The sequence below is a fragment of the Podarcis erhardii genome (genome assembly GCF_964252035.2).
Source record: "Podarcis erhardii genome assembly, chromosome: 5".
In the NCBI taxonomy this organism is placed as follows: Eukaryota; Metazoa; Chordata; class Lepidosauria; order Squamata; family Lacertidae; genus Podarcis; species Podarcis erhardii.
In genome coordinates, this window is record NC_138509.1 from 2,022,931 (window position 1) to 2,035,942 (window position 13,012).

The window sequence follows — 13,012 nt, forward strand, 5'->3', positions numbered from 1 at the left end:
ACATTCTAGGCTATTTATCACTAGCAGTGTTTGAAATAAGAAGATCATCTTGGGCAAAACATTCATTTTGACTACAGATACTCTTCCTAACAAAGGAAGGTTGATTCTAGTTCAATTTTCTAGGTTTTTTTTTATTATTTCATTCCAGATTTTAATATAGTTATCTTGGAAAAGGTTTAAATTCTTAACTGATATCCATATCCCCCAATATTTAATCCCTCCCAATTTAATTCCCGTAATGTTCTTTTGCCTCTGAGTCTAGATTTTTAACTATCATTTTTTGTTTTTTCCATATTTATATAGAATCCTGCTAAGTTGCCAAATTTTGTTATAGTTTCTATTGTCCTTGGGACACTTTCCATTGGATTTTCCAACGTCAACACAACGTTCACAAAGGCTTTCACTTTGTACTCTCTCTGCCCAACCTTGATTCCTGTTATTTCATCATTTTTTCATATTTCTCTAGTTAATATTTCTAACATTAGGATAAACACAGTGGTGACAGGGACACCTCTGCCTTGTCTCCTTCTTGATACTACATTTTTCCATAACATTACTATTTATTATTAAGTTTGTCCATTGCTCTGTATAAACTGCATTTATCTTGTTGGAGAATGCTGTTCTGAATGCTATAATCTCTATTACTTTCCTCAGGAAGACCCAGGACATGTTGTCAAAGGTCATTTCAGCATCTGGGAATATTAGTGCTCCTTCTTTTACATTTCTTTTTTCCAAGTATTCAATCACATTTAATACATTTCTAGTATTATTCCTTAGGTGTCTCCTTGGTAAAAAAACACACACCAACCTGCTTGATCCTCATGAATATATGATTCTAAGAACACCGTCAGCCTTTTTGCTATTATTGCCGCATACAATTTATAATCATTGTTCAGTAAGGAGATCGGCCTATAGTTCTTGGGTTGGAGTATATCCTGATCTTGTTTGGGGAAGAGAGTAATGTAAGAATTCTTCCACAATGTTGGTGTCATTCTCCCTTGTAAAATTTCATTCATAAGATCTTTAAGGGGAGTGGATAATGTTTCTCTTAATATTTTGTAATAGTGGCTGAAAGTCCTTCTGGACCAGGCTATTTGTCAGACTTTGCCTGCCATATTGATTTGTATGCTGTTGGTGGATTCTTGTTGTTTTATTGTTGGGCAGTGTATGTGATAAAGGGGAGCCATGCCGGAGTTTTGATATGCTAAAGAGACTCCATAAGCTAACTTTGCAGGAGACAAAGCTAATTTTGTAGGAGACAAAGCAAACTGTCCTGCAATCCAGCAGATTCCAAAGACAGTAGCAACCTATTTTTGACCCACCCACCTCCACCTCTCCCTTTGCCCCCTCTGCCTTTGCTCAGCTGTTAATGAGGCACACATTTTAGCTCGCTTTCCCTTCCTTGCTTCTAGATAGGAGAGGGTGAATTGGTCTCTTTCTCCCCTTCTTCTCCTCCAAGTGGTCATCTCCCTCCACCCCCTTATTTCAGAAGAGAAGGGGTGTGTATGGATGTGCTTTTAAGCAAAGTGAGCTTTGCTTCTGGAGAGAGGGAGAGGGAAGGGAATCAAGGAAGTGGGGGTTGCTTTCTTATTTTGACAACTAATTTACTTCCTCCACTTGTGGGCATTCCTGTCTTATTTACATAATGAAGCACTGGAAATCTGCTTTTGAGAGGTTTGTGACCTCTTCTCTTCCCCCAACCCCTAATATTTAGGAAAAATACCATGGAATAATATTTAGGAGGATTATATGACATTTTAAAGATTTAACATCTTTAAGCCCACTTTGTAAGTCTGACTTCTCCTTGTTGTTTTATTGTAATGAATCTCATAATATTGGAGTCCCATTGCCTGGGACAAGAAAACACTCATGATAGGACATGGTGCCCATTAAGGGACAGTTGGAGGATGGTGCTTACATTAATCTTTTAATGTTTTAAGAGAGTCGCAAATTCTGGATATTAAAAGGAAGGCCTGCAAAATGCATTAACATTTGTTTGCCATGGTAAATGTGGTACCCCAAAACCTTTCATGTAACAGGATTTTTGAAGGCTCTCCTGTACAGGCAGTCCTGAATAGGGACAAAGTGAGTGCAGCCGTGTGCCAACGCAGCTGACGCCCACCATGCGATGAGCAGCAACAACATGAAGCCTTCTTTCCCTCAGTCTCTGCACAGCCCCCTCTAAGTTGCATGAGGGTCTGGCGCCCTTGTATGTGAGCAGTTGCTGTGGAGATTTTTTGGTTTGAACATTAAAGTTTTTGGGATGACCTTGTAAAATGGGTGATAAAAAGAAACGGATGATCAAATCATAACATAGAGTATTTAATCCGGAGTGGACAAATAGATAATTACTTACGTACACAAGATACAAAATATTGTGCCTTGTTTGCCGAGAAGTAATAGCCGTTCTGAAGGAATGCAATCATTGTTGCCATTTCGAATTGAAACATCCTGACTTAAGTAAATTGGACACCAATGAAAAACAGATTAAAGCGTCCAATTTGTTGAAAACTCTCAGTCGGGAACAATGGTTTTTCAAGAAAGCAAAGTCAGAAAATGAGGCGGCTACTAAGGTTAGTTTTCAGATTTTTAAAAAAATTGCTGCTGCTGGGAAGTCTTTTACTGAAGGTGACTTCATAAAGAAGTGTTTGCTGACTACACTTTCTGGATTATGTCCCGATCAAAAAGTGTTTTTGAGAATTAAGTTTGTCCCGTATGACAGTGCAGCGAAGAGTAGCTGATATATCCAATAACTTTAATGAAAAGTTTAATCAGAAGGCAAATGAATTCAGCTATTGGCAAAATAGTTTAATCATTAATTATACCTTTACTTGGAAAGTGAGTTGCTAAAAACCTAACTTCGGTCCAAAGAAGTTTAGCCTATTTTAATTTTTGCCCCTACCTACAGTGGTACCTCAGGTTATAAACACCTTGGGTTACAAACACTTTGGGTTACAAACTCTATTAACCCGGCAGTAGTACCTCGGATTAAGAACTTTGCCCCAGGATGAGAACAGAAATCATGCAGCGGCAGCGGGAGGCCCCATTAGCTAAAATGGTACCTCAGGTTAAGAACGGTTTCAGGTTAAGAATGGACCTCCGGAATGAATTAAGTTCATAACCCAAGGTACCACTGTACTGCCAAGTTGTGCGTTTCTGTTCTATGGGTTGACTTTTGAATGGTATTGCCTATTTTACCCTTTCTCCTGAAGCTTAGCAATCAGTAAGTGAAGCTATTCAGGGTACTGGCTTTTTCTGTCATGGCTATTCAATTACTGAATGCCTAACCTCATTAGACTGAACTGTTTACTTTTGCTGGTCTTCAAAATGAGACAAACAGTGTTATTCTCCTATACTTTTGTAAGCAGTACATATATTTGTTTTCTAGTGTGCATTTTTTAGAACTTGTGCCGGAGTGCCAGAGGTAAGGTGGTGACAAGTCAGAGCTGGCCACTCAAAGCAAACGTTTTGTAGGTGCCTGGGCCTCCAGGGTCTCCGGAGCTGGCACCACTGCCATGGAGTTTTGAAGGTTGTGCTTCACATAATTGTTTTCAAACTCTTCTCACAATGTGGTCTACAAACCGGTGTTGGACAATGTATTGATACATTGCACAGCCCTATTAATTAGGGTTGGAAAAATAATTCTAACTTCCTAGGCACCACCTGGAACCAAACTATTAGGTTGTTAGCATACTTAGGAATCAAACGTTTTGTGTCTCTTTTTGTAGGAAATGTATACTTTTTGTGCATTCTGCAATTTCCATTTTTATTCAATTTATTGATTTGTTTATTTGCAACAAAGAGCAGGAGAATTTGCATAGACTACCAGTGCAGCTTCAGACATTGGTGGGAGACCCTTGTATGAATGAACCTTTCATTCTCCTCTCTGATCCCTTTCTCATCTTGCACTGTTGATCCATAGGAATTTGAGCACTCTGGGGAATTCCAGTTTTCCCTCTTTGCCAGGGCTCCTCTTGGTTGGTAATTAACAGTGTGATGTGTAAATAGTTCCTTGTAATATGTTTCTTCTTCTTTTTACAGTTATATATTGTTTCTAAAGACACTAGACACTTGGACTGGGGATGAATCTGTTTCTATTAGTCTGAATAGAATTGTGATAGAGCAGATGCTTTGCATACTGTAAGTTGCTGATTCAGTCTTTTGCATCTCTAGTTAAAGGATCTTGGGTATCAGTTCTGGGGAAGAATCTTTCCCTGACAACTTGGAACACTCCATGATAAAAGGAGTAGGCCAGTTCAGACTGTAATTCCCATCAGTCCCAGGCAGCATGAGCAGAAGTTGCAGTCCAAAACATCTGGATGGAATGAGGTTAGCAAAGGCGGGAGTAGCCAATACTAGGCTAGATGAATCAATTATCTGACTGACTGAAATCAGCATCATATGTTTGTTTATTTTTAAAGAAACATTTCTAACCCATTCTTCATCACAAGCAATATTCCTCCTTTGACAAACCTTTGTGGTAAATTCACATTAGTTGCTCTCATTAGCAGTGACATCTCATATTTCCCCACTATATAGAATTAATTTAAGATGCATTGCTATACTAATTTTGCTGATCTATTACTAATATTCTGCTGCAGTCTTCAATGGGAATGGCAAATGGCATTTGTGTTGTTGCTTCTTGGCAATGGAACAGGATGGGAAGTTGGAACTCATAATCTGGTTCTCATTTAAGCAAGTTCTCTTTCCTCTGACATTCCCTTTTGAAGTTGAAACGAATGTTCATAGTTTGAAGGTTCTGACAAGATTGGCTGCTTAGCATGTCTCATAAGGAGTTATGCATGGGATGCGCACAATTATTGGCATGCATTTGGTTCCCTTCCCTTTTATTATTATTTTTCTTTCCAGATGACTTTTTAATATCTCCCAGATCACTTCTCTCAGCCTGCTATTGAAAGTCATGTGTTACATTAAGAAATCGTACACCATTGGTGAACATACATATAGCAGTGATATATAAACATGTTGCTCAATAGTTTTAAGCCTGTGGGTTTTGGTGTATCCTCATCTCTTGCTGGCCTATCCTAATCTATTCGTTTTACTGCCTCAAGCACAGTCACTCTCTTTGTATATTTACAGTGGTACCTCAGGTTACAGACGCTTCAGGTTACAGATGCTTCAGGTTACAGACTCTGCTAAACCAGAAATAGTACCTTGGGTTAAAAACTTTGCTTCAGGATGAGAACAGAAATTGCGCAGCAATTGTGCGGCGGCAGCAGGAGGCCCCATTAGCTAAAGTGGTGCTTCAGGTTAAGAACAGTTTCAGGTTAAGAATGGACCTCCAGAAAGAATTAAGTTCTTAACCCGAGGTACCACTGTACTTTCTTTTCTTACAGTGACCACAACCTGGTATGATCCAAAATGAAGAATATGCTTTTAAACAGGGGGCAATCTGCTTTTGCATATGTTTAATGTCCTCTTCAACTACAAGTCAAGGTGACAAAATAGATATTGCGTTAAACCCAATTTCTTCTTTTTGGTTGTTTCACAGATATTTTTGTCTTGTAGATATGTAGTAACTCCTGTGAATAAATCTTAAAGGTAGAGAAATGACAGCTGTTAACTAGATTAGTTTCTACTCTGGAGATCTAAAAAGTCTAGAGTGAAGCGGTTGGAGTAAAGCCCAGATGAATCAAAACAATGAACTAAATCACTTTAAATGAATTTTGAGAAAGATTTGTATATTGTAAAGATACATATTACATAATAAGATTTATTTTTATGGTACAGTTTAAAATACAACTGGAGCAATGAACCTTATAAACAAGGGTACAACAAGACATGCAACACTTTGTATTCATCAATCATGAGATCACTTGAGCCCTTACCTTCATTACACAGTCATTAGATGGATTTAAACAGATTTTTATAAGAAGAGGTAATTTGAGAAATGACTTTGGCTTTGAAGAGAAATAATATTTTAGGCCCACCTTGTGTTGTTCAGTTATAATAGAACCAGAAAGAAGACAGAACAAAAAAAGGGGGGATGCACCTGAATATCTTCTTATAGAAGGCACCTTCATTTTCACAAGAGACTACATAGATATCAATGAATTCTTGCCATATTGCTGTGAACTTGTCCCTTTTTTAGGGTTGCCATATGTTAAGAGGTCAAAATCTGGACACAAAAAGTCGCTGAACTGTTTTAGGGCAATCGTCCAATAGTCTCTCGGCTGTAGCCGAGCCAGAGCCTGAACTAGGGCCCGGGCTGCCCACGCCAGAGCCTAGGTTGTCCAGAACCTGAACCAGAGCCCAGGTCACCTGTGTGTGTGTGCGTGTGCGCGCGCGCACACACACACACATATATATATAAAGATCCAGGACAGTTGCTTTAAAATGTAACACACACACACACACACACACACACACACAATGGACATGTAGGACCCCCAAGAGAAGACACGTCCAGGAATTCCTGGGTGTATGGCAACTCTGCTTTTTTGTAATTTTTATCTGCTGCCAAAGCTGGCATGTCCTGAATCCATTTACTGATGGGCCTTTTTGTGTATTATAAAGTTACCGTCATGTTTGTCTGTGCCCCCCCCTTAAACTGATTCTCTCCACGTTTGGAATGGGAGTAGAAGGGTTCTCAGTCACTCACCCCCTTAAGAATATGGAGGTTTTTACTCCTCTTCTTGCCTCAACAAGAACTTAAGTTTCAATATCCATTTAAATGTTCACTTAAACTCCTCTTCTTAGCAATCCTTTGACATCTGATAAATTCAATCTCAGTCCTTTACATTTCTTCTCCTGTATAATTTTTCCTTGCAGTGAGTGCTTAGACCACGTTGGGGGGACCTCCTTTTTTCCTCCCATTGTGTTGTCAGCTTAAAGTCTGTAAAATTTTATGCTGATCAGGTAAGAATTTCGTTTGTTAATAAGTGGAAAATTTACCCATATTGTCAGGAAAGCATTGTTTAATGTTTGGATAAGATATAAAGATTTATTGGAAAATAAAACCCCAAGGTGGTTGTCACCAATGGAAGCAAAAGCCCTGAAAAAGCTCAATATGGAGACCAAATGGCCAAAATATTGGGAAATTTTGGAACAAGAGGGAGATAAACTGAAATTGCAGTTTTGAGAAACTAAAAGACAAAGTGCGAGATTGGCTTCATTATTACCAGATAATGGAGGCATACAATTTGGACAAGAAAATTGGCTTCCAGGTGGAAAAATCAAAATTAGAAACAGAATTGTTAGACCCCAAAACTAAGATTTTGTCAAAGATGTATAACTTGCTGTTGAAATGGAACACTCAGGATGAAACGGTGAAATCAGCTATGATTAAATGGGCACAAGATATTGGTCATAATATTATGTTTGCTGACTGGGAACAGTTGTGGACCACCAGTATGAAATTCACGGCATGCAATGCCTTAAGAGAGAATATTATGAAAATGATATACAGGTGGTACATGACCCCAGTCAAGCTTGCAAAAATTTATCATTTGCCCGATAACAAATGTTGGAAATGTAAAGAAATTGAAGGAACATTCTTTCACCTTTGGTGGACGTGCCCAAGGATCAAGGCTTTCTGGGAAATGATCTATAATGAAATGAAAAAGGTATTTAAATATACCTTCCTGAAGAAACCAGAGGCCTTTCTCCTGGGCGTGGTCGGCCAATTGGTGCCAAAGAAGGACAGAACTTTTTTTATGTATGCCACAACAGCAGCAAGAATACTTATTGCAAAATACTGGAAGACACAAGATCTACCCACTCTGGAAGAATGGCAGATGAAGGTGATGGACTATATGGGACTGGCAGAAATGACCGGCAGAATCCGAGACCAGGGAAAAGAGTCGGCGGAAGAAGACTGGAAGAAATTTAAAGACTATTTACAGAAATATTGTAAAATTAATGAATGTTAGAATGATGTTGGACAGAAATTAAGTGGTCTCCAGCTGTAATGCTTAAGAGAATATGAAAAAGGGTTTAGAAATAAGTAAAAACTAATGGTGAGGATTTGCTGTGAACTAACAATCTGAATTGGAATACAAAAAAGGGAGGTATGAGGAGGTCTGGGAAATAAGTTAAAAGAAAATAAGTAATGGAAATTCTATGTGTTTTTAATTGTTTTCATTTTTGTATTTTTGTATTTTTGTTATTTTTTCTTTTTCTTTTATATTGTATTATCTCTGAAAATTTTAATAAATAGTCTATAAAAAAAAATAAGTGGAAATTTACCGCCTGGAGAAGAGGAGGTTAAGGGGTTCAAATATAGCCATGTTCAAATATATAAAAGGATGTCACATAGAGGAGGGAGAAAGGTTGTTTTCTGCTGCTCCAGAGAAGCAGACACGGAGCAATGGTTCCAAACTACAAGAAAGAAGATTCCACCTAAACATTAGGAAGAACTTCCTGAGAGTAAGAGCTGTTTGATAGTGGAATTTGCTGCCCAGGAGTGTGGTGGAGTCTCCTTCTTTGGAGGTCCTTAAGCAGAGGCTTCACAACCATATGTCAGGAGTGCTCTGATGGTGTTTCCTGCTTGGCAGGGGGTTGGACTCGATGGCCCTTGTGGTCTCTTCCAACTCTATGATTCTATGATTCTATGATTCTACCACTTGATGCTCAGGGCTTCTCGCCATGGGGCAATAGATGCTTCTTGCGCTGGAGTTTTACTCCGCCCCGTTCCTTGCGAAGTGGCAAAGAGACCGGGGAGCTCCTTAAAAGGTGCCACCGAATCTTCTCCGGGCTCAAGACTCCCTCTTGAGCTTTTTGGGGATACGCAGCGCGTTTGCGTTTCCTCCTAAACCCCTTCGAACGATTGGGTCCTTCTCTGAGGAGCAGACTCGCGCCCCGACACCATTATGCAGCAAACTGGAAGTCTCCTTGAAGACCCTGCCTGTCTCCAGTAGCGGAGGTCATCCCAATCAGTAATGTCGTTCCCCCAAACTGAAATTCACAGTAATAAAAAATTCCTTGTTTTAAATGCAAGAACAATAAACCTGCAAACAACATTCAATAAAAGTACCTTAAAATGGAGAAAAACGCAACTATATATCACAAACAAAATTGACAAGTGTACAAAAGAATAAAAAGTCCATTCAGAAGACATCTTAAGGCAGCCCTGTTCAGGGAAGTTTTTAATCTGGGATATTTTAGTGTATTTCTGGTTTTTATGGAAGCCGCCCAGAGTGGCTGGGGAAACCCAGCCAGATGGGCGGGGTACAAATAATAAATTATTATTATTATTATTATAAAGCTTGGGTAACCACTTAAGTTTTAAACAGCTATCATTACTGTCCTAGCTGCAGGAATTAAATGAGGTAGGGCATTCCAAAAGGTGGGTACTGCTGCCAAGAAGGGCGCATTCCTGCGCTGTCACCAAGTGACAATTCACAATTCTATTATTCTATTGTATAATTTAGTTGAGATTCCTGTATCACAGCGGGTTTGACTTGATGACCTCGGGGTCCCTTGCAACTCTAGAATTCGATGATTCTATGTTGTAGAATGAGCAGCAGGGTCTCCTTCGCTTTGTCTGTATCTGGGGCAGTGGTCTGCAAGTTGTGCAGGGCTTTAAATTACAGCAAAACCTTCAACATCCCTTGGGAGCTAATAGACAGCCAGTGTAGATATTTCAACAATGGTGTAACATATATATGTTACTTATAACTCATTTATAAGTTGAATACATAATTTTGTCTCCATTACATGCTAACAGCTGAAAGTCATTTGCATCTCCCCCCTCCCCACTCTTTGAGTCAAGTTCGTTATGTTGACATGATATAAATGAAAATCGACATCTTGCAATGAAGTTTTTGTGTGCATCTTTTTTAAAAAAAAACACTAGATGTAAACGTAAAATAGCAGGGAGCAAAATTTTCAAGGTTTATTTTTGGAGATGTTTAAAAACATAAAATTATTTTTAAAAATAGCATATCAATAGAATTTTATCTTTATGCCCTTTCCTCTTTCAATAAAAGAAACACAAAATTTCTCTTGACCCTGTTTGTTTTATAAGATTGAAGGAACACTCATTTATTACCCTTCCTCTAGTCCTAGCTTGATAAAGATTTCCCTGATTTCCCTTATTCAAATGGGTCTTGCAAATGAAACCACTGTGGGTTTTTATTTCCTATTTGTCTTATCTCTGAATTCCTATTTTGTATGCATAAGTAGGTGGTGTTCATTCTTACTGAGAAAGCCGGTGAGTTACTTACATCTCCAAAGAGACTGTGATCTACTCAGTCTTTTATTCTGTGATCTAGAATAAAAAACTGGCAGTGAGCTTTTTTTTTTAGGGAGGAAAGACAAAGTTGTTGAGCTTTTTGGGGGTTCTTTAGGGAGATGAGGAAAAAGTCACTCACCGAAAGATCGATCAGAGGAAACAAGCAGCCTCACAGGGAAAACTCTGTCTTCCGTTCTAGCAATCATGCGCGAATGGAGGGCGGGGCTGGATCCTCTTTTTCCCACGCAAACCCAAACCTCCCGAGGATCGACCAGTCTATCGCAGTTGACCAGTTGGACAACCCTGACTTACATGAAGAGCATTGGCTACATGTGATAATTGCTTGCATTGTACAGTGGTACCTCTAGTTGCGGAATTAATCCGTTTCAGGGTGCCGTTCGCACTCCAAAAAGTCCACAACTAGAGCGCCTCTTCCGCGCATGTGCGTGGTGCGATCGAGCACTTTTGCGCATGCATGAAGCGCACAGATCACTTCTGCACATGTGCGTGTGGCGAACACGGAAGTAAACACTTCTGGGTTTGCCGCGTTCGTAAGCTGAAAGTCCATAACGAGCGGGACGCAACTAGAGGTACCACTGTACACGTGTTTTCAATTTGGATGCCATGTGCATTTAATATTGAAAAATTGATGGCTGCTTAGTGATAGCTGTCAATGCACAGGATCCCTTGCTCTTTCCTTACATAAAAGCCACATCATTTATTTTGCTACCTGTTATATTCCTTCATTGTTCCAGAACCTTTCCAGAGCTTCCCACTTAATGGGGAGTGGAAGGAACTCAATGCACTTTGAGAAATGTATATGTATGATACAAATAAATGCAAATTCATTTGCTGTGTGTATCCCACATTGATTGCATTTTAAAGTGTATCTTTAAAATATATAGAATATAATGCCTGAAGAGATTAGCTGTATTTCCAAGAGACTGCCATTTTCTCATTAAGAAAAGGCGGAATATTAATAAATAGAAGGTAGAACATACTGTGATGACTCATTGTTGTTTTGCACGGCTGTCTAGGATATTGTTCAAGCTAGAATGATTTGCACCGTGTGATGCTGTACATGTCTCTAATAGCCTAAGTGTGGAGAAGACTTTGTGCTGTTTATGTCTGGCATATGAAGCCTGAAAAGGCCCCACTGAGGTATATGAAAAAGCACTTTCTTAGTGTTCCTGATGTTGGAAGACATAGTGAATTTTAACAAACTGTAGAATCAATTTTCTAATCTTAATTCCAATCATGGGAGGGGCTGTGGCAAAAAGTTTTTCAGGAACCTTCAGCTTTTATTTTAAAAAGAAAAAAGCAAACCTCCGAGTCTCACCCTTTTTAGTCACGGAAATATACAGGAAAATGTTGTTGCTAAGATATTTGTTTGCTCTCAGCACTCCAGCCACTAAGACCAAGAGCATAGTTGCCTGTTTCTTTCTTAAAATTTATAACTATACTTCTGAATACCTAGCAGGTAGCAAGTATGCAGAAACCACTACCTTACTTTCATATTCATAGGACCATGTTTGGCGCATCCTATTTTGCCTCCTTGTCATTCTGCTGTCATTCTGCTGCCTGCCTTGTCATTCTGCTGCCTGCTGCCAAAGCCTGGATGGTGTGGGAGTGCCCATGAAGTGGAGACCAGGATGGTGGGTTCTGGCAAGATTCTGCACAATCTTGTGGAGTGCACAAGATCTCGGAAGATTTCAGTGGAAGCTGGCAACGGCGGGGTGGGCGGGACATCCGCAAGGGCGCTGCATCTTGTGGTTCTGTCGCTTGAGGCAGCTGCCTCACCCTACCTTATGGGTGGGCCAGAGCTGCATAGGGCCACCCAAGTTCGGTGGTATTAGTGGATGAAAAGATGATAGAGACTTTCAGCAGTGTTGTCCATATTATAACCTTGCCGTCCCAGTTGCACCTGAAAGGCCCATTCACTTGACAGTGGTTCTGAAAATGTGTTGATTTTTATGTTCTAATGTTTAATGTTGCCATTATTTTCAGTCTATTACTACCTAATAATTTTTCCACAGTTTTATTTTTCATGTGACCATATATTATCTGCCACTGTGCAAAGTTGGTTTGAGTACTGTTCGGCAGAAAAGTGGTATAAAAGCTTAATTAAAATGTCTATAATATAGCTCAGGGTGAAACAGAATTGACATAATCCGAGTATTGATTATTATTTGTTCCTCCCGTTGATTGGAAGAAGGTCTTGAAGGGTATGGGGAAAATGTGCATAATATCTGATTTCCCTTTAAAAAACAATAGGTTCATGTACTGGACAGACTGGGGAGAAGTGCCAAAGATAGAACGTGCTGGGATGGATGGCTCAAGCCGCTCAGTTATAATCAACGCAGATATTTATTGGCCAAATGGATTGACCTTGGATTATGAAGAACAGAAGCTCTATTGGGCAGATGCTAAACTGAACTTCATTCACAAATCAAATCTGGATGGAACAAATAGGTAAGAGTTGTGTTTTGCTTTAAAAAAAGAAAAAAAAAACTTTGTGAGATTGTATTCTAAATAAATACAACAGTGGTACAAGTATATGAACCAACTGAAGCCCTTGAATACCATGTTTATAGTTTGTTAAATTTCAGATGTTTGAGTTTAGAAGCATAATGTAGAGAGAGATCATAATGCAGAGAGAGATCAGACTGCAATTTGCTGAGAATCCCAAAGGGAAACTTCTTAACTTGCTTTATTCAAAAATGAGCCTATATTAATCTTCATAAAATGTAGTTCTTCAGAGTCTCCCCTACAGTGCTATAGCGATGGTGCCTTTTAAAAGTACTGTATTTTAATCCC

The 13,012-nt window shown here is 39.2% G+C and overlaps 1 protein-coding gene across 4 annotated transcripts in view; it reads left to right on the forward strand.

The window, feature by feature from the left end:
• Nucleotides 1-13,012, forward strand: part of LRP6 (LDL receptor related protein 6) — a 107,159-nt gene that overhangs the window by 20,532 nt on the left and 73,615 nt on the right. For 2 of the 4 annotated variants that reach the window (XM_081861346.1, XM_081861344.1), the window contains exon 3: nucleotides 12,470-12,667. The exons of the other annotated variants lie outside the window; for them this stretch is intronic. In XM_081861346.1, the coding sequence (XP_081717472.1) occupies nucleotides 12,470-12,667 (198 nt within the window). The remainder of the gene's footprint in view (nucleotides 1-12,469; nucleotides 12,668-13,012) is intronic. 4 annotated transcript variants of the gene reach the window in all.